General features: G+C 42.4%; 1 protein-coding gene across 3 annotated transcripts; it reads right to left on the bottom strand.

Moving 5' to 3' along the window:
* Window positions 1–1,017: 1,017 nt before the first annotated feature.
* Window positions 1,018–15,301, bottom strand: nicn1 (nicolin 1). 3 transcript variants are annotated; one of them, XR_007450127.1, is made up of 8 exons: window positions 15,182–15,301; window positions 12,169–12,318; window positions 11,388–11,567; window positions 9,648–9,761; window positions 7,867–7,935; window positions 7,550–7,654; window positions 5,634–5,757; window positions 1,018–1,937 (listed from the first exon to the last, which is right to left on the bottom strand). XR_007450127.1 is itself a non-coding variant. In XM_049586733.1 (7 exons), exons 2-7 carry the CDS (start codon window positions 12,313–12,315, stop codon window positions 5,716–5,718), a joined length of 657 nt encoding a protein of 218 aa, XP_049442690.1. In that variant the 5' UTR covers window positions 12,316–12,318; window positions 15,182–15,301; the 3' UTR covers window positions 2,381–5,715. The 3 variants fall into 3 exon arrangements, 2 of the variants coding, with proteins under 2 accessions (XP_049442690.1, XP_049442702.1); XM_049586733.1 differs by lacking the exon at window positions 1,018–1,937 and having other exon boundaries at window positions 2,381–5,757; XM_049586745.1 differs by lacking the exon at window positions 1,018–1,937 and having other exon boundaries at window positions 2,381–5,757; window positions 12,169–12,315.
* Window positions 15,302–17,688: the final 2,387 nt, after the last annotated feature.

Below are 17,688 nucleotides of genomic sequence, written 5' to 3'. Positions count from 1 at the left end.
TTACTTTTCACTGGCTTACTTTCATTTCACAGCTGTTACCTTGTAGATTTTACAAACATGATCAGAAGCTACTTGATACATTGATACAGATTTAACCCACCATGAGGAACCATAAAACTGTTAAAGTAGTTATTTTATTTTTATTTTTCCTTGTTTGTTTTGGTGTAAAACCTTTTGTGATTCTCTAATGCTGAAAGGTGCTGGATTATTTACAGGACAGAGAACAGTATGTCTCGATTCATATGATTCACACAGAGCAAAGCTACTTAGTGGAGTACCTCAGAGCTCCACTCGTGGACCTCTTTTGTTCTTGATTTCCTGATTTGTTGATGATACATGTTGAGTATCTTCACATGAAAATTTTAGCACACTCATTCAAGAAGCAAATTAAGAGGTATTGTCTATTTCCAAATGGTTTCAGATGAACAAACTCTCTCTCGATAAAAAAAAAAAAATTGAGCTTGATCATATTTCTAACAAAATTTAAAAATTATAACAAAGACAAAACCAAGATATCAACTTTTATCAATTCTAAGGTGAACACCAACCAGATTTGTGTATTCATGTACAATATGTTCATCTCACTCATGATTGGCCGAGCGTTTTCCAAAACATTTTTAAGTCAACTTAGATGAGAAGCTCGACAGTTATATAGAATATATTCCACTCTAAAGAATTTTATCTTCCGTACTGTCGAGCTTCTCTTCATCAATATTCATATAAATACAGAGGAGCATCTCTGAGGAACAACCTTCTTCCATCCCTACAAACATCATCTAAACCAGTGGTTCTCAGATAGTGTGTCGTGATGCCAGTCCAGCTGTGCCGTGGGATTTTGTGGTAACCACACATTATCATCACAGTATTCAACTGGGCCTATACAATACGTTATAAATGAATTTTTAATTGACTGCATCAGCATGTTGTGTGCACCCATTTCCTAATAAAGAGGCGAACTGTAGCTAAAAAGAGAGGAGAAAGTCATGAGTGGGACAATGGATCACTTTATTGTGCTGAGCAAATTACAACAAAGCACCAGAGAAGGCCACCTGCCACCCAAAGAAAAGACAAAAAAAAAAACCCTTCGTCAAATCTTTATTTTATCTAGTTATTTCTATTGTCTTATGTGGTGATAAGAGCAATAACACGTTATAGAAGCTGTTGTGCACAGATCAAACATCTGTAAAAGACTTGCAAAGACTCTTAACACTTAACTGATTCATTTGTAATGACTTTCAGCTTGTGAGTACTTTTCTCTTCTGTAAATTGTACATCTCTAACAATGTTGTATAACAGCTTCATCTGGAACTCTTGATCAATTATAGAATCACATTTTTCTGTGTGGATCTGCTACTTTTAGTTTAATAAATAATCTGGATATTTCTTGTACCACTGCTGATAAGATGCAACCCTCGTCAGTTTTGTTTTTCTTGATGTGGTTTATCTAGTTTGAAAATTTGTCCCTGTGTTGTATGAGGTTGTTTAGTTTTTGTCTGTTGTTGTTTTTGTTTGTTTCCGTGATGATGTAGTGATGCTGTTTGTTTGTGTGCTGGTTGTGTTATATGTAATCACCACCTGCGTATGCTAAAGTCCACCTCTAATACAAAAAAGTGAGAAAAAAAAGTTGAATAACTAACATTTAAAACGAGAAAGAAAAAAGAGAAAAAGAAAAGTCCCTCATCAGCTCGAGAATCTGGACCACAGGAAATCCCCTCATCGTCTGTTCCTGACGTGGTCAGACTGAGTAACCCCACATCCCCTCCTCCTCCTCATCCTCCTCCTCCCTCTCCTCCTCCATCAGTATCTGGAAACATCCTGGTTGACAGACTTTGTGGAAAGTGACAAGAACGTAATAACAAAGTCGAGCGCAGCAGGATTAACTGTCACACTGACGTTCTGTTCAGCTTCAAACCTGCACACAGTCGTCTCTGCTGCTTCTGTAAGGCAGAGTTGAAACATCACTGTGAGGAGAACAAATGTGTTTCCATGCAAAATAAATACAAACTCAAAAACCATACAGCTCCTTTAACAAACTGAGTTTAGACAGAACATCTCAGCTGTTCAAGTTTTCTTAACATTTGAAACTGAGATAAAGATTTAAATACGACTGTTAGTTACAGAATGACAGGATGAATGAAAGGATGTTTGATGTACAGGATGTTCATTCTCTTAATGTTCTACTGTATGTGAGGTCCTATCAAACCATGAAATGATTTTACCTCTAAGTAACGATTCTGAACATTAACAACATGAGCAGTGACACGGCTGCTCTCTGCTAAGTAAAACAGGAAGAAGAAGAACAACCACCTGTCGTCGTCAGATTCATTGATGGAATCTTGTGAGAATTTAAAACACTGCTCTGCTCTTTATGCAGCTGAAATATTTTAAGAAGCACCTCTGAGAGTTTTTTTTTTTCCAGCAGCAGCTGCTAAATAGAGTCTATGTGCCGTATTCCCTCGTGAATCCCACCATAATAATAATAATGTTTGATAAGTGCTCAGTGATGCTCCGCACGGCAAAGACCGCAGTATTAGTGTTTACTGGTGTGTAGCAACATAAGCTGCAAATAACACCACAGAGAAAGAACAATACTGCCTCCTTTTCCTGTCATTCAAACACACAGACAGACAGACAGACAGACAGACAGACACACACACACACACACACACACACACACACACACACACACACACAATAATAATCTGAGCTTCTCTGTTCTTTGTTTTGGTTGTGATAGACAGTTCGGCTGCGTGTGCATGTTGGTGCATGTGAGTCCCAGTGTGTTACGTTGGCCAGTAGATGGCACCAGAGGGCGGAGTCAAAAGTTTCAACAAAAAATAATAATAATGTGTCTTTCAAGAGCTGTTGTAGACGGCGGTGGTCAGTGAGGCCATTAAATAAAGCGCAACACATGGAGAGAAAATTCTATTCGCTATATTAACGATTCGTTTCGTTCTGCCTTTATTTAAATGTATTCCTCGTCTCCTACGGTCGTATCTTGCTTGAACTGCCTCCATGTTCTCCTGTGGTTCTGCTCCGTTGTGTCTGTATCTGTACCGGACCAAAACGTCCTCACATTCCAAAACTGTCCTCTCAGGGTCTTTAACCTGAGGTGGTCCTCACAAAGACAGAAGTCAGCAGTACTGATACACACACCTGGTAAATAATCCAGTGCTAACACCTGCAGTGTGTCTCAGATCTCACACTTCTGTACTAAGCACTGAATATTCTGAGTGCACGAGTGTGTTTACACTGCGTAGTATGAGAAAATGCAGTGCACTACTGGCGCACCCAAAACGGTCTAAAAGTTGAGAGTGGAATGACAGACACCTCTCACCCTCGAGGGTTGCCATCTATTTGACGTCACAAACTTCTTAACTTCTGACATGGCGGCTGGAGACAACAAGGAGTCGTTCTACATGTTTTTTGCACTAAGTACCAAAACTGTTGTTGAATGGAAGCTGTCAGTGATGTTTGTTGGGCCTGTGATGATTTGGTACTGCAAACAATAATTCGAGTGCTAATGTTAGCATTCGCTAGCTAGCTAACTTGCTCCTAGCTACAGCGGCACATCTCAATCAGCATTGACGTTGTGGCGTAAGTTTGGTTTATGTGTGGGTGGAGATCAAGTGTTAATGCGATAATGCTCCACCCTGTTTGCAATTCAAAAAGAAGACAAAGAAGAAGAAGAGGCGGTTAAAAAAGAGAGCTGTTGTCACGTCCAGTCAGTGCAGAGCGTGATTACAGACAACACTACTTTGTTGCAATTAGTGCACAACGCAAGAGGTACGTAGTGTACATAGTGTACTACACTGAAGTGTACTAATGGAAGTATGAGATTTGAGACACACTCAGTGTTCAGAGTGGACGGCATTAAATATAAACACTCTGCAGAATTCTGTCCCTTGTTACCGATATTTTTATACATTTGGAGTCTCGTCAGAACCACAGATGATTGTATTCAGAATGTTTTCACGATGAATGGGACTCATTAACATTCATCATCATCGACCTAAACACCAGTCAAACAATACCAGGATGAAGTACTCCAGTGGTTTCAGGAGGTTACAGAAGAATACTTAATATTGATGCCTGACAATGAGTCTAGTCAAAATTATACAGTGACACTGCGTGCAGGATTAAAGCTTTTTCTGAGTAAGTATACTTTTTAGCCCAAAAACACAGTTAATATTGTATCGTCTCAATGACATATGACTTTTATCTGAAAATAATTTAAACACCTTACATGCTGTAGTTTCGGTGCATATATATAAGTAGTTTTATGACCAAAATTTAAAAAAAAAAAAAAATAATAAAAACATGTCACAATAAGACCTCGATCACAGCAAGATGCGTCACTAGAAACGTGTTGCCAGCAAAACCATTGTTTGAACCACATGTCGCGTTTTTTGAGCACTTTTTGGCGCACGTAAGAGATAAAATATTCCGACTTCTGAGCCCAAGGTGAGGAATCGCAACGCTCATCATTGTCACATTTGACCCAGGCAGCCAATTAAATCAAGCAAGAGGCTTTACTGCTGTTTTGATGCTGGTAGATGTAGTAGGTAGGAACTATAAAGACAGCAGTATCTATTTACGATAAAGGGCACTCCATTGTTAAAAAACGAATCGTGAACATATGCAGAGTTGCATGAGCAGCCAGGAGAACCTCTCTGGTGTTTTTTAACTGTTTTAATGTCTTCCAGGCAGGTTTCAACCACACCGCAGCTCTGAGACGGCTCTCGTTATAGTCTTCAGTGACTGATTCAGATGATTTCAGTCACAGCATTACTGGATCTCAGTGCCGTGTTTGACACGGTCGACCACAACGTATTACTAAACTGACTGGAAAACTGGGTGCCCTCTACTAAACAGGTTCTATTCCTGCTTAAAGGACAGGAACTACTTTGTGTCTGTAGGTAATCTCACATCGGAGCAGACAAAACTGACATGTGGAGTTCCCCAAGGCTCCATACTGGGGCCTCTTCAGTTTAACATCTACATGCTTCTATTGGCTCAGATTATGAAAAAATAACAAACTATGTTCCTATAATTATGCAAACGACACACAAATTTAGATAACTATATCACCAGGGGACTACGGTACAATACAAATTCTGACTGAGGGCTGTAAACAATGAACGACTGGATGGACATAACTTTCTCCAAATGAACAAAGAAAAAACTGAGGACATTGTTTTTAGAGCCGAAGAGGAACAATCAAAAGTCACCGCTCAATGTTGAAAACTGCAAAACAAGCCAGAAATCTTGGTGTAGTCATGGACTCTGAATTTCTACAGCCACACTGAGACAGTTACAAAGTCAGAGGAAATAAATATGTCATGTTGTGATAATGTCATGTGGGCTACTGTAGAGAGACAGCGAGCAACGCAACATGTAGGAGAGATTACAGGAGATACATTTGTGTTTCTGTTCATCACATCTGATCACCTGGTTGCACTCGCTGCCCCGCTCTACAGCTGCACCACTCTGTTTTGCCTGACACACAGCCAAGGTGTTTTTGAAGCAGCCGTGTCTCTTGTGATGCGTCTTGGTGTGATCAAGGTTTAAATCATGACAGTTCTCTTATTAGTTAAAGTGACATCATGCCTCGTCACTCCAGCAACACATACATTCAACTTTTTCTTTTGTTCGTTTCCTCTGTTGCTCTCAGTGGCTCCAGAGAGGGCTCCATGTCAGAACACGACGGCCATGTTACGTCAGGGAGAGCAGGTTGATGTCGTAGCATCCGTCCACCTGAAGCAACACAGAACAGAGACACATGATTTATTTCCTTTCATGTCTTCATAACAGCTGTGAACACTCACACAGCTGATCTCACTTATTCTGACTGATCAGATCTCTTTGTAGACACATATAGGTCACACCTGACTGACATCTCACTGATGCTGTCATGGTAGATGTGTTGTGCATGTGTTGCAAATCACAACTCAGAACTCTTAAACACATGGAATGAGTTGATTTATCACACATCAAGTGCCTATCACACACAGAACGTGTTGCACTGCAGCTCGTCAACAGAAGACCACACAAAGTTATTACTACTTTACTAAAGATCTGTATTTTCTCCACCTCTGCATTAGCTTAAAATCATGTGTGGACACTGGGCTTGCCCCCGACTGAGACTGTTCCTCATTGACCAACAGTCCTCATCAGGGTCCATCAGTGGACCAACAGTCCTCATCAGGGTCCATCAGTGGACTAGTCTCCTGCATTTTTCTGATATGAACGTAATGATTAAATGATATATTTTGAGTTGAAGGTGTGAGAAAGAATAGTATCAGTAACATTGTTAACACTGTGCTACATTACAGAGAAATACAAACCGTACTAATGAACCTTCATTAATATAGGCCTATATTTTATCTCCAAGTGCACGTCACACACTGAGCGAGCCGCCTGTTAATGACGCTGTGGGCTAATGGGCATGTAGCTACTTCCATGTTTCACATGATACGTCATGTTTGTAGTCGACCAATGAAGATGAGTTTACATATCACCTTGGGTTCGTCCTTCACCTTCTCAAAATGATCCCACACTTTGGATTTCCTGCCCGACATGTTATTAACTAGCCTGTGGAATAACCGCAGGTACCAGCCCTGGAAATTAACCTGACTCCTGTCTGACTGCTGAGCGTGGACACTTCCTGTGTCTGTCCTTTCACATTAAAGTCACACATGCTCCAGTCATATAGGTTTTCATTTTTTTTGACATGGTGCAGCTCCTGATAGAGTTTCTCATTTGTTTGTTGTTTCTTTTTTCTGTAACTAAGTGACCAATGAAATCTTACCAACTAATGACCTTTCTGGTCGACCTACATTTGCTCGACTATTAGGGGCCAGCTCTAGTGGACGCCCACTAATCAAACTTGATTTCTCACCTGAAGAGGTGATCTCCAGAGCTATGACTCACCAGGAAATGTCTTTTTGGCAAAATCCTTGTTTGCGGAACGTGTTTATTTGTTACTTATTTCCCATCCTTTTTAATAGTATGATTTTTATTTTTTTTCTCAGACTATTCAAAGCAGCCTTTGTCTTCAATCAGGTCATGTAGAAATACAAAAAAAAATGTATCCACTGTCCATTCTGGTTCTCAGGGAAATGTGTCAGAAGGATTTAATGTTTGTTCAGAATTCTCCGCTGATTGCCTTCATGGAGGATAAGGTAGAAGAAGCTGAGAGGTTTACAGACAGGGTGGCCTAAAGCACTTGGTGACTAAACTGTAAATAACAGATAGGTGAGGGACTTCCCTGAACAGGTACAGACTCTAGTAATATTATAAATACACTTCTGGAATGGACTGTGCCGCCCCTGCTGCCTTCCCTTGGGTCTGACCTTACGTCCTCCTCCCGCCTCTGTGGGATGTTGGCCAAGTGCTCGCTTCACAAACTGCAACCCCACAAAGACCCAGATCGCCTCTACTTCCACTGCCCCCTTATTTATTTATTGGCTGGAACACTGAGCTGCCTCTGTGTCCTCTGTTCAGTATCAGGCTGTTAGTGGTGGTGATCAGTGTGTTTCAGACTCACATCAAACCGTCCGATGGAGGCTGTGGTCTGGTTGGTCTGCATCACCTCAGTCAGAGCCCACATCTGCTGGATACTGGATGATACAGTCTGGGGGTCTGGGAGGCCCTATGAGACACACAGGAACACAGATGTAGAGCAGAGGAAGCCACGGTGCACTGCAGCCCATTCACTCATTCTTTCATTCACTCATTCATTTACACAAGGTTTCAGATGATCCAGTGCCAGAAGAGACACATGAACACATGACCTCAGTGTCCTTAGTGGTAGCAACCACCCTGTTCACACAGACAGTCAGACACACACAACTAAATGTATACCTCCAGGTCAGGATGATGGTCGACCAGCGTCAGGTCAGACAGCCAATCAGAAACCTCCTTCTCTGGGTCCTGGAAGGAGGAACAGCTGATGTCATTTAAAGTGTACGGCTGAGTTTAACGGTGTTATCATTCAGCTTTATTAAATATGTGTTTGTTAAATCCACTGTGTGGACTAAAAGGTCTTTACTTTGGCTCCATCTAGTGGTTCTATTCAGAATGACAGCTGTGTGTGCTGCTGCTGATCATCCCTCTGACCTTCTCACAGATATGTGGCTGCATCCATTCAACCATTTTCGTAACCGCTTATCCTCTTGAGGGTCGTGGGGGGAGTCCCAGCTGACACTGGGTGAGAGGCAGGGACACTCACATTCACACCTACGGACAATTTAGAGTCACCAATGACCTATCCCCAACTTGCATGTCTTTGGACTGTGGGAGGAAGCCGGAATGCCTGGAGAAAACCCACGCTGACACGGAGAGAACATACACAGAAGGGCTCCCCCCTGGGACCACTACACCATCGTGTCTATGTGGCTGCAGCTAATTAATCCGTCCATTTTTTTTTCTTCATGAATTGATCAGTTGTTTGGTCGATAAAATGTCAGAACATGAGACAGTGACGAGATGCAGCTCCTGATAGAGTTTCACTTTTTTTTTTTTTTTTGCAACTAAGCGACCAATGAAATCTTGCCGACTAATGTGCTCTCTGGCTGACTAACACTTGGTCGACTGTTAGGAGGCAGCTCTAGTTTTTACGATCATAAAATGACTGTATATTTAAAAGGAGTCTGGAGGGTTGGATGTGAGTGATTTCAGGGCTGTTTCTGATTCAACAAAAAGAATCTCAGGCTTTAACACAAAGCTCTATCTCTGTAGGGATCCTTTCCATAATGTTGTCAGACACTTAGAATAACAATCTGAGCCTGTCACTGACAGAAACACTTTCAGTGTCACTTTCACACTGACGGTGCGAAGATGCCTGGAGTGGTTTTGCCACTGCCAGCTGCAGCCCTCTCACTCAATACTGGACCAGTTTGTTTTTTTTATTGTTCCCATTTGTCACTTAGACACAAAAAACAAATAGGATGCAGTTTAAAACTGAAGTTACCCTTTAAAGACAGGAAAGACAGGAATGTCGGCTGGGATCACCTCTGGCTCGAACAGTCTCAGTTCACCAAATCAGCTTTAAAGGCAATGACATGTTCGTGTTGTGTTTACAGAAGAGTGTATTACAGGTTTGACTCCCCCCATCTTGTCTGCCTGTGGATCATGTTAGATTGAATTTGCTAATAAACTTGACCGATGAAGTCACGCACTGTTTTCACTCAGGTGGAAGCAATATGTCTTTGTATCATAAGAGTTCACGTCAGCACTGAGTGTCACTGCCCTGATGTGTGTGCGCTCTGAACATTCAGCTGACACGGTGCTCCTTTGACTAACACATTACGTGTAACAGCCAGCTGACAAACTAATGGCTCCCACTTTGTTTGGAGAGCAAACTGTGTGGTGGATGCACAGTTGGCAAAAAGAAAATTAAAGCCAGGAGCATAATTACACTACAAATCAAACAGTCTCTGGATGATTACACTGATGCTACGTACATAAAGCTGGGGAGCAGTTACCTGACTGAATAACTACTCCACTCTTGGTGGCATTCAGACCTCATCAAGTATGTTATTCGACCTTTGCCATCTCGTTGACTCTGTGAGTCATGTTGCTTTACTTTGATTGTCAAAAGTTCTGAACACAGTTTCTGTTTGTCGACAGTAATAAAAACTAACCGGCTCCATGTGAGGGAATATTTTGATCTCTTCGAGGCTGAAGGTCAGCCAGGCAGAGGACGGCTGTCTCAGGATCAGTCTCACAGACACCACGTGATCCGGCGCCACCTGCATCTGCACACACAGGAACACAGGAGACCAGCATGAGGAAGGCCAGACAAAAAGCGTTCAATGGAATGAAATGAAAAAGACATGTAGGAAAACAACAAACAAAAACAGTGAACGGCGGTTTATTTTGAACGTGACGGCAGCTTCAGCGGTCAGTGCTCGCGTGTGTTGCTGCTGCTGTGAACTATTTCCAGCTTGCTGCAGTGACTTGTGTGACCTCAACTCTGCGGGCATTTGTAGCAGAGTGTAAATATGCAGCATTCCCGGTGCAAGGAATTCATCAAATAAGCTCGTTTCAGAAAAAAAAGCTCTTCTGAGAACACACAACACTTGAGTGCACTGTGGCCAATTCAGTTAAACTAGTAAGTGTAAGTATGGCGGGGGGGGGATGTTTTTGTGTGTAGGATGGTTTGTTTTGCACTTGAGAAAATTCAATAAAAATTGAATGAGAAAAAAAAAAAGAACGGAGAACCCGCTTCATGTGAGGGACTGGAGCCTGGGGAGGGGGGGGTTGACTTAGACATAATGACAGGTAACGGGTCACTTCTGGTACTGAGCTTTACAGGTATGGGTGGGTACAGGTTTTCATAAATGGACCCATGCAGGACTCTGACGTGCTTTACGTTTTAAAACCAGCCGCCGGTGATGTAACCAGCTGAATTGCAGGTGACACCATTAGCCGGCTTGAGTCAATCAGACCGGCCACATTGCTGCAACTTTACTCTGCAATGTTCTGAAACGGTTTTGTCTCATCATGTATCATCAGTCTGAACTGGGCTGAAGATGGTCTTGATTAGACACTGCTGGTCTCTAAAAATATTTTCATGACAGTTTTTCAGTCTCCACACAAAGAAGCAGTGCACTAACAGGATCTACTGAACAGGCTGAATATGATAAACAACCATATACAGTAAATAAACATCACTTACACTTTCAGTTACCCTTTAAACTATATGAGACCATCTGAAGTAAACAAAAATTAATTCACCATTCACCATCTGCCTCTATTTGCATAGAGAATAAACAAGAACTGAGAAATCACTCTGTTTGTATTGTCTCCATATATCAACATTACAATGCAGACTGAGGCTTTCTTGTAGGGTTGGTTGGCTCATCTCCAACGCCACTGAGAGGGGAAATAAATGGCGCCGAGCTCCGACAGCCTGTTAGTTTAATGCCCAGTGGGATCTGTTGGTTCACAGATTGGATGTGAAGTTGAGCTGCGGCTGTGTAGAGAAGTGGGCCGTCATTTCATGTTCACCAGGAAACAAGACGAAGGTTTAACTAGATAGAAATGTTCAGGGGTGGTCAGCGGCTGAACAAAACCACCACCACGAGGTCGATATGACATCATCTTCTAATGTTGTATTTCGCGATCAGCACTCATCGTTCACACACTTTGGAGGAATAAACAATATCTGAGTGCTGCCAAGGGACAGCTGGTCACTAGCACATCACATTTTTACACATCCTCGTGTCCCATAAAGGTTCAGACAGGGTTGACTCGACACAAGTATAAAACTGGCTTAATGATGGTGAATCATATGCACACACGGGCACGCACACACACACACACACACACACACACACACACACACACACACACACACACACACACCTGCTCCAGCCCACCTGTGTCCTGTGGATGGAGCAGTAGTCCTGGGAGCCGCCCTCAGTGTGGGGGTTGTCCATCAGAGGAAGGTCTCTCAGGGCGGTGCACCACTTGGCGGGGGCCTCCTGCCCCGGACTCCTCCTCAGCAACCGTACAGTCACATAGGCTGTGTAGTAGTTCTTAAAGGTGATTTGCTTGATCTGAAACACAGACAGCGACCGTGGATTATAAAATCTGTTAAATCCAACCTGGCAGGGACTGAATGTTTTCACCATCCAGTCAAAGGGGAGGCGGGTGTGATCATGGGTGGAGGGTCACAGGACTTTTATTAACAGGTGCAGCTTTGACTTAGACATACTGGCGGGTAACGAGTTGGTTACATTACTGAGCTTCATGGGTACGGGTGGGTGCAGGAGTCTTGGTGCTGCAGGTTAGCTGTTCAGCATAAGTTACCACTGTGATTTATCCTGGCAAAAAGTGAACCTGTGTCTGGCGCTGAAAACCCAGAGTTAACCCTGAGGGTCACACAGGTCTCTGCTCATCTCTGGCCGCTATTTTAAAAACCTCCAAATCAGTGTTACACCACCTGCAGCTCATGTAGCCATGTAAAGAGGAGCATGTGTCCACACCTGAGGTTAACTCTGGTCTGTTTGCTAAATTAGACAGTTTTTCATACGGCAGGCTGCAGGAGATGAAGGATGAAAAGAGTTTATTGATGTGACTGAATATGTGGTGTCTGACATGGAAACCGTTGGTGCTGTGCATTAAATCAGCAGCTGTCTGTGGTAGGTGTTAGCTTACACTGACGGGCTTTCCAAAGGGGAGGGCGACGTCTACAACACAGACTCCAGAGTGAGCTGCGTCTGTTTTGGTGTCTCCAATCTGCAGGTAGACCGGAGGTTTGATGGTGCAGTTCACAGGTTTGATGTCGTCACAGCTCCCACTCATCTTCTGGAAACAAATCAGACATCAGATTTAAATTCGACACCTTATTAAGTGGCAGGAGTGAACACTGGCTGTGCTCCTGAAATCTCTTTCTGTACGGGTGAAAACTACCCACCAAGGTCTTAATGTCGATTCATCATGTTGATGTCTGAACAAGGCATCATTACAATTCCCTGCAGATTCACCATCCTGAGCTACTTGTACATGCACCTGCATATTTGTTTGCACACTACCGTGTGTGCATACCCATGTAATGGTGTTTGCATGTTGTTGTGCTTCTTGCATTCTGATTATCAGCTTGTCCTTCAGACCACAGCAGAATCTGGTAAATCGCCACCAGTGAGAGACTTAAACATCAAGTGTGATGTGGAAACTAAAAGCCTCCACAAACACTGAGGGAGCGTTTCTAATCATATAATTTTTCTTTTTACTTTCAGTAGCTGCTGCAGCTGCCCTTAAAAACTACATGCTGTTACATGCACTATGCACACAATGTGGATACTTTCTAACATCAGGCCCTGAACTTTGACCCTTGTTGCTTTTATATCCGTTAACTTGGAGATGAAACAAATGGCACTTACTGAGTTCACCAGAGATGGTGTTCAACCCAGAGAGCTCTGCTGGTGTTAAACTTTAAAGTTATAACTTCATAGATTGTAGATTACAACATGTTATATTTATGACAGTGTTAAAAGTTACACCTGATGTTCTGTCAATGTTATTTTTGTAGTTATTTCCTCTTGTTGTTTGTAATATTAATGATCACTTTGTTCACTTAAACAATCAATATTTCTATTATTACTATTCAACTTGTCATCAGTCACTTGAATGTGCTGTCATTCATCATTGTGGCCTCTGACAGCTGTCAATCAGCTGTCAAACTGTCATCTGTTTGCAGCTCAGTCTATGTGAGGTGTTGTCTGCTGTGCAGAGGGTTGTGGGTCAGAATAACAGACTGAACAATCAGACTGGATATAGTAGAACATACTGGTATTTTTGGCACGCTGCATTTGACGTACTCTGTATTGGGACAAACTAAATCTTCTTCTGGCAACATCTTGTGTCCAGAGGTGCATACAGTATAATGTGTGTAACATCTTATTCACTTCGAAGCAAAAGATCTTTTGCAGCACAGCTGAGAGCTGGTGTCCTTCCTCTGGACACTTAAATACATTCAGGAGGAAAACAGAATGTGTGATTTGGGCAAAATGGAAAGTGATTCCCATTTTCTTTTATACTGTACAATAGGGCTGCAACGATTAATCCACTAATTGATGACTAATCGACTACTAAAATAATCTATTTTAGTAGTTGACTAATTGGTTTGAGTCATTTTTCTTAGAATAGTACTATTAAAGTACCCAAAGTACTCTTACTGCAGCTTCTAACGTTGAGATATTGGCAGCTTTACACACTCTCCCATGACGGTGAACTCAAAGCCTTTGGCGTGAGTACGAAACAAGACATTAGATGACACGATTTTGGGGTTTGGACAAGACAGACCGACATTTTTCAGCATTTTAGCACATTTTTTGATAAAATGATTAGTCGACTAATCGAAGAAATAATCGACAGATTAGTCGACAATGAAAATAATCGTTAGTTGCAGCCCTGCTGTTCAAACTCTGATGACTACAGAGAGTTAATGTTCCTTGAGATGGCTGGTGTAAACCCTGAGGTTTTCTGGTGCTGAGAACTCAGTTGTTCAACGGTAATCTGACCAGATTTCAGATTGTGAAGGAAGTCAGACAGTTTACTTAGTGCTTACTTTGATAAAACACGTCGGACGCTGGTTCTGGTTTGTTTTGATTCTATGGTGTCTTGTAAGCCCACGCAGGCATGTTTAGTAATCAAAATTCATTCATTCACATCAGTTTAGCTTTTTTATCATACCAGACACAAATAGGGTTGAAGTGGTATACTGGTTTTAAGGTAAACCATGATGGTTATCATACCGTGTACATTTGTTTAACTATGACACTGGGGGGAAACAAATGCAACCAGATGGAGAATCTCACCTTTATTGTAGTTGTGTTCAAAAAGGAGACTTTTTACACTTACACAAGTTTTCAATGTAATAAAACATTTGCTCAGCTAAAAATAACTCTACAATTTGCAAGTGGCTGCTAGATTTCAAGTCCTCCTTCACGCTCCTGAGGACCTGCACCTCTGAAGATCTGTCCTTGTCAGCAAACACGCGCGGCAGAAGGTGATCTCCACAGCAGAGATCATCTGCTCCCTGGAGGTCATCTCCTGCTCCCAGTGCCTCTGCAGAGCCAGGAACATCATCAAGGACCCTCCCACCCTGGTCACTCTCTGCTCAGGCGGTGCACGAGCAATAAAGACTTACACACACTTTCTCACAACTCTGAACTCCCATATCTCTTAACTGTCCTAATTTTCATTTCCAGTCTGAGTGTCATTACATACATACAGTGCAATAACAACATCCGCCTCTTATTATTGATTATTATTTATCTATTGATGAACCTAACATCATAACATGATCCCAGTGTAACATGTTGATGCTCCTCAGCTAGCTGACTGCTGTGTGTGTGTGTGTGTGTGTGTGTGTGTGTGTGTGTGTGTGTGTGTGTTAGCACCATGGACAGCGACGTTACAGCAGAGCTCATGAAGTGAAACTGAACAGAAACACTGAAGACCCATAACGTCCTATATTCATGTTGTCATACAGCACATGAGCCGTGACGACACAAACTAACACACTCCAAGTTAGCTTAGCGTTAGCACGGAGGCTAGCGGAGCAGAGGCAGGTGTTAGCATAGCAGCTAACAGATGAGTCGGCGTTATCGGTGAAAGAGGAGCGGAATAAACCCGTGACGTGACGCTGTGTGTGTTCAGCACTCACCTGTCTGTCAGAGAGGAGCTACAGTTGGTAAAAGTTGAGGGCAAAGAGAACAACAGGACTGAAACGTTTAAAGTCACATCTGTTCACATGCTAAAGACACTGTGTTACTTCCTGGTTGTAACCACGGCGACAGAGAGAGTCTTAAAGGGCCAGCAGCACTCTGAGCTGCAGCAGTCTGATGAACTCAACCTGGACTGGATGATAATAAAACTCCTCCAGGCTGCTGACCTTTAACCTCTGTCTCTGTTCTCTGGTAGATTTATAAAGTTAATGGATTAGTTGTTCTAAAGCTAACTGAGCATCTCTAGTGTTCACCAGAGCTGTGTCACGTGTGCACATATTCAACACTTTGAGCACAACAATGGAAATGGGAACAGGTCGGCCATTTTGGAAAAACACCAGCTCAGATCACACAGAGAGTGTTTGAGCAGCTGGAGGCAGCTTTTTGTAGTTGTTGTTAATGAGAATGAAGCTTTTTGCGCGCTGTTTTGCGCCGCTATGCACCTTGTGATTCTGCGCTCTAGATGCCTGGTGTTTTTACCGGAGCACTTCAAACTTAAACACTTTGAATAACTTTTAAAGCTTAACGTGGTTTAGCGCCGCATTACATAGCTGAGCTTCTGACTACCTACACTCCATGTCATGACCTGAGATCAGCCCTCACTTGTCGTCCTTAGATCAAGGCTGGTAACTAGAGGTGACCGGGCTTTTGTTGTCAAGACCCGAAGCTCTGTAATTGACCTATGGCTAAGCCCCGCCCTCAAACACGATGAGCCAATCACAGTGCGTATAGCCATTCCCATACACTGGGACATTCTCTGCCTGGACGTCCATTGAAATGCATTACAGAAAGTCAGTTTGTTGGGTTTTATGAGCTTTTTCTGAGATTTGAAGTTTAAAAATGGTCAAACGGTGTGCATGGGGTACATGCAACTCTGACACAAGGTATCCTGAGAGGCTGGGCGACCAGGTGTATTTTTACACTTTAAACCACATCTCAAGCGAGAAAAGTGTCTCCTTTGGATAAAGTTGTGTGGTAACGTTAGACCACAACATCAACTCAACGTGAATAAGATTAACAATGATGTCTACATCTGTTCTAAGGTAAGTCAACATTGTGTTTGAGGCAACATATTGTCACTTTGCTGGAAAGAAATATAAAGTTATCTTTAACATCTCTAGCTAACGTTAGCTAAAGTTAGCCTAACGTTAGCTCCTAGCTGCGTTGTTCATCATGTCACCTTGTTTGCTGGGAGTTCATTAGCCTATTTTGTTCTAGTTTTGTACTTTGGTGATGGTACATCATTGTTAGCTGTTGTCCAAAGGGCTCTAGTTAAGCTAACGTTAACTTCTGGAGCTTAGCTTCATTAACTTATCTGTAATGGCAGAGATAACAAAGGTTGGCAAACGTTATGCTGAATGATTCAGTGTAAATACTGTAGCACCAAACTAACGGAGAGACACTCTTGGTAAAGATGGTAAAAAGGCCGTTATCCTTTTCTCATATTCTGAGCCAAAAACCTTAACTTCAGTGGCACTTTAACTTGTTGTCTTTGATGGTGACGGCAACCAGATGCGGTTCACAAGCGTACACTGTGACCTGTAAATTTTGGCTTGTAATTTAAGCTTTTCATCGACCTTCTCAACAATAAAATGATGAATATATCCCTCCAATGCGTAGTTTAGGCCCTTTTGGTTACTTCTCAATGACATATGTGTACTGTGACACTTGCCATAGCGCCGGGCACTGAATGTTGATAGTTTGTCTGAGTGACTGGAGGGGGCGGGGCTTAGCCATAGGTCAATTCTGCCTGAGGAGATCAGGCCGGCTAGCACATTGCCTGTTTTTAAATCATTGCTTAAAGCATATTTTAAAGGTAAGCTTCCCTGTTTAATGGCTGACTTGTATTTTTGTGATTTGTAACTTGTGTGTTTTATTTCCTTTGTAAAGTTTTGTTGTCTTATTTCTATGCACTTTGTGACCTTGTTTAGATAAGTGCTATACAGATAAATATTATTATTATACCATTTCAGAGTCTAAAAAACTTCAGCTCAGAGCAGAAAATCACCCCACATCATCTCATCTTTTTTCCCATTGTCCAATGGGATGATTTGAGAGGCGGGGCTTCTGTGGTGGTCGCGACAACCAGTTTACAGTTGGTAACCAATGGGGGAGAAACTGGTGGTAGTGGTTGCTGGATACCCAGAGCTATACGACTTTACAAAGCACAGTTAGCACCATCTGAATAGAAAACAGCAGATAAGTGCAGTACTGTAAACGTCCATGATGGAGGAGAAGCTCCTGGACCAACTGGTGGTACTCCCCATGATCCAGCCTCTTTTTTAGGGTCTCATGTACCCACACAGATCTCTGTTTATCTGCTGACAGCCTCTCACCCTCAACCAGAGCTACAGACAGCACCCTCTGCCTCAACATGGCAGCAGCTACACACTGATTACTGCAAAGTTAAAGTACCAAATAATCATAAACAGCCCCGTGCAGATGA

This window comes from Epinephelus fuscoguttatus, linkage group LG1 (genome assembly GCF_011397635.1).
Source record: "Epinephelus fuscoguttatus linkage group LG1, E.fuscoguttatus.final_Chr_v1".
Lineage (NCBI taxonomy): Eukaryota > Metazoa > Chordata > Actinopteri > Perciformes > Serranidae > Epinephelus > Epinephelus fuscoguttatus.
The sequence above is the reverse complement of the archived record's forward strand: the minus strand, read 5'-3'. Positions and strand labels throughout refer to the sequence as shown.

Coding starts and splice junctions, on each gene's coding strand:
- nicn1 (XM_049586733.1), bottom strand. CDS start 12,315: ATGAGTGGGAGCTGTGACGACATCAAACCTGTGAACTGCACCATCAAA. Junction 7,936..9,647: donor TATTCCCTCACATGGAGCCG/GTTAGTTTTTAT, acceptor TCCTCCTTCCAG/GACCCAGAGAAGGAGGTTTC. Junction 5,758..7,549: donor CCTCCATCGGACGGTTTGAT/GTGAGTCTGAAA, acceptor GTGTTGCTTCAG/GTGGACGGATGCTACGACAT.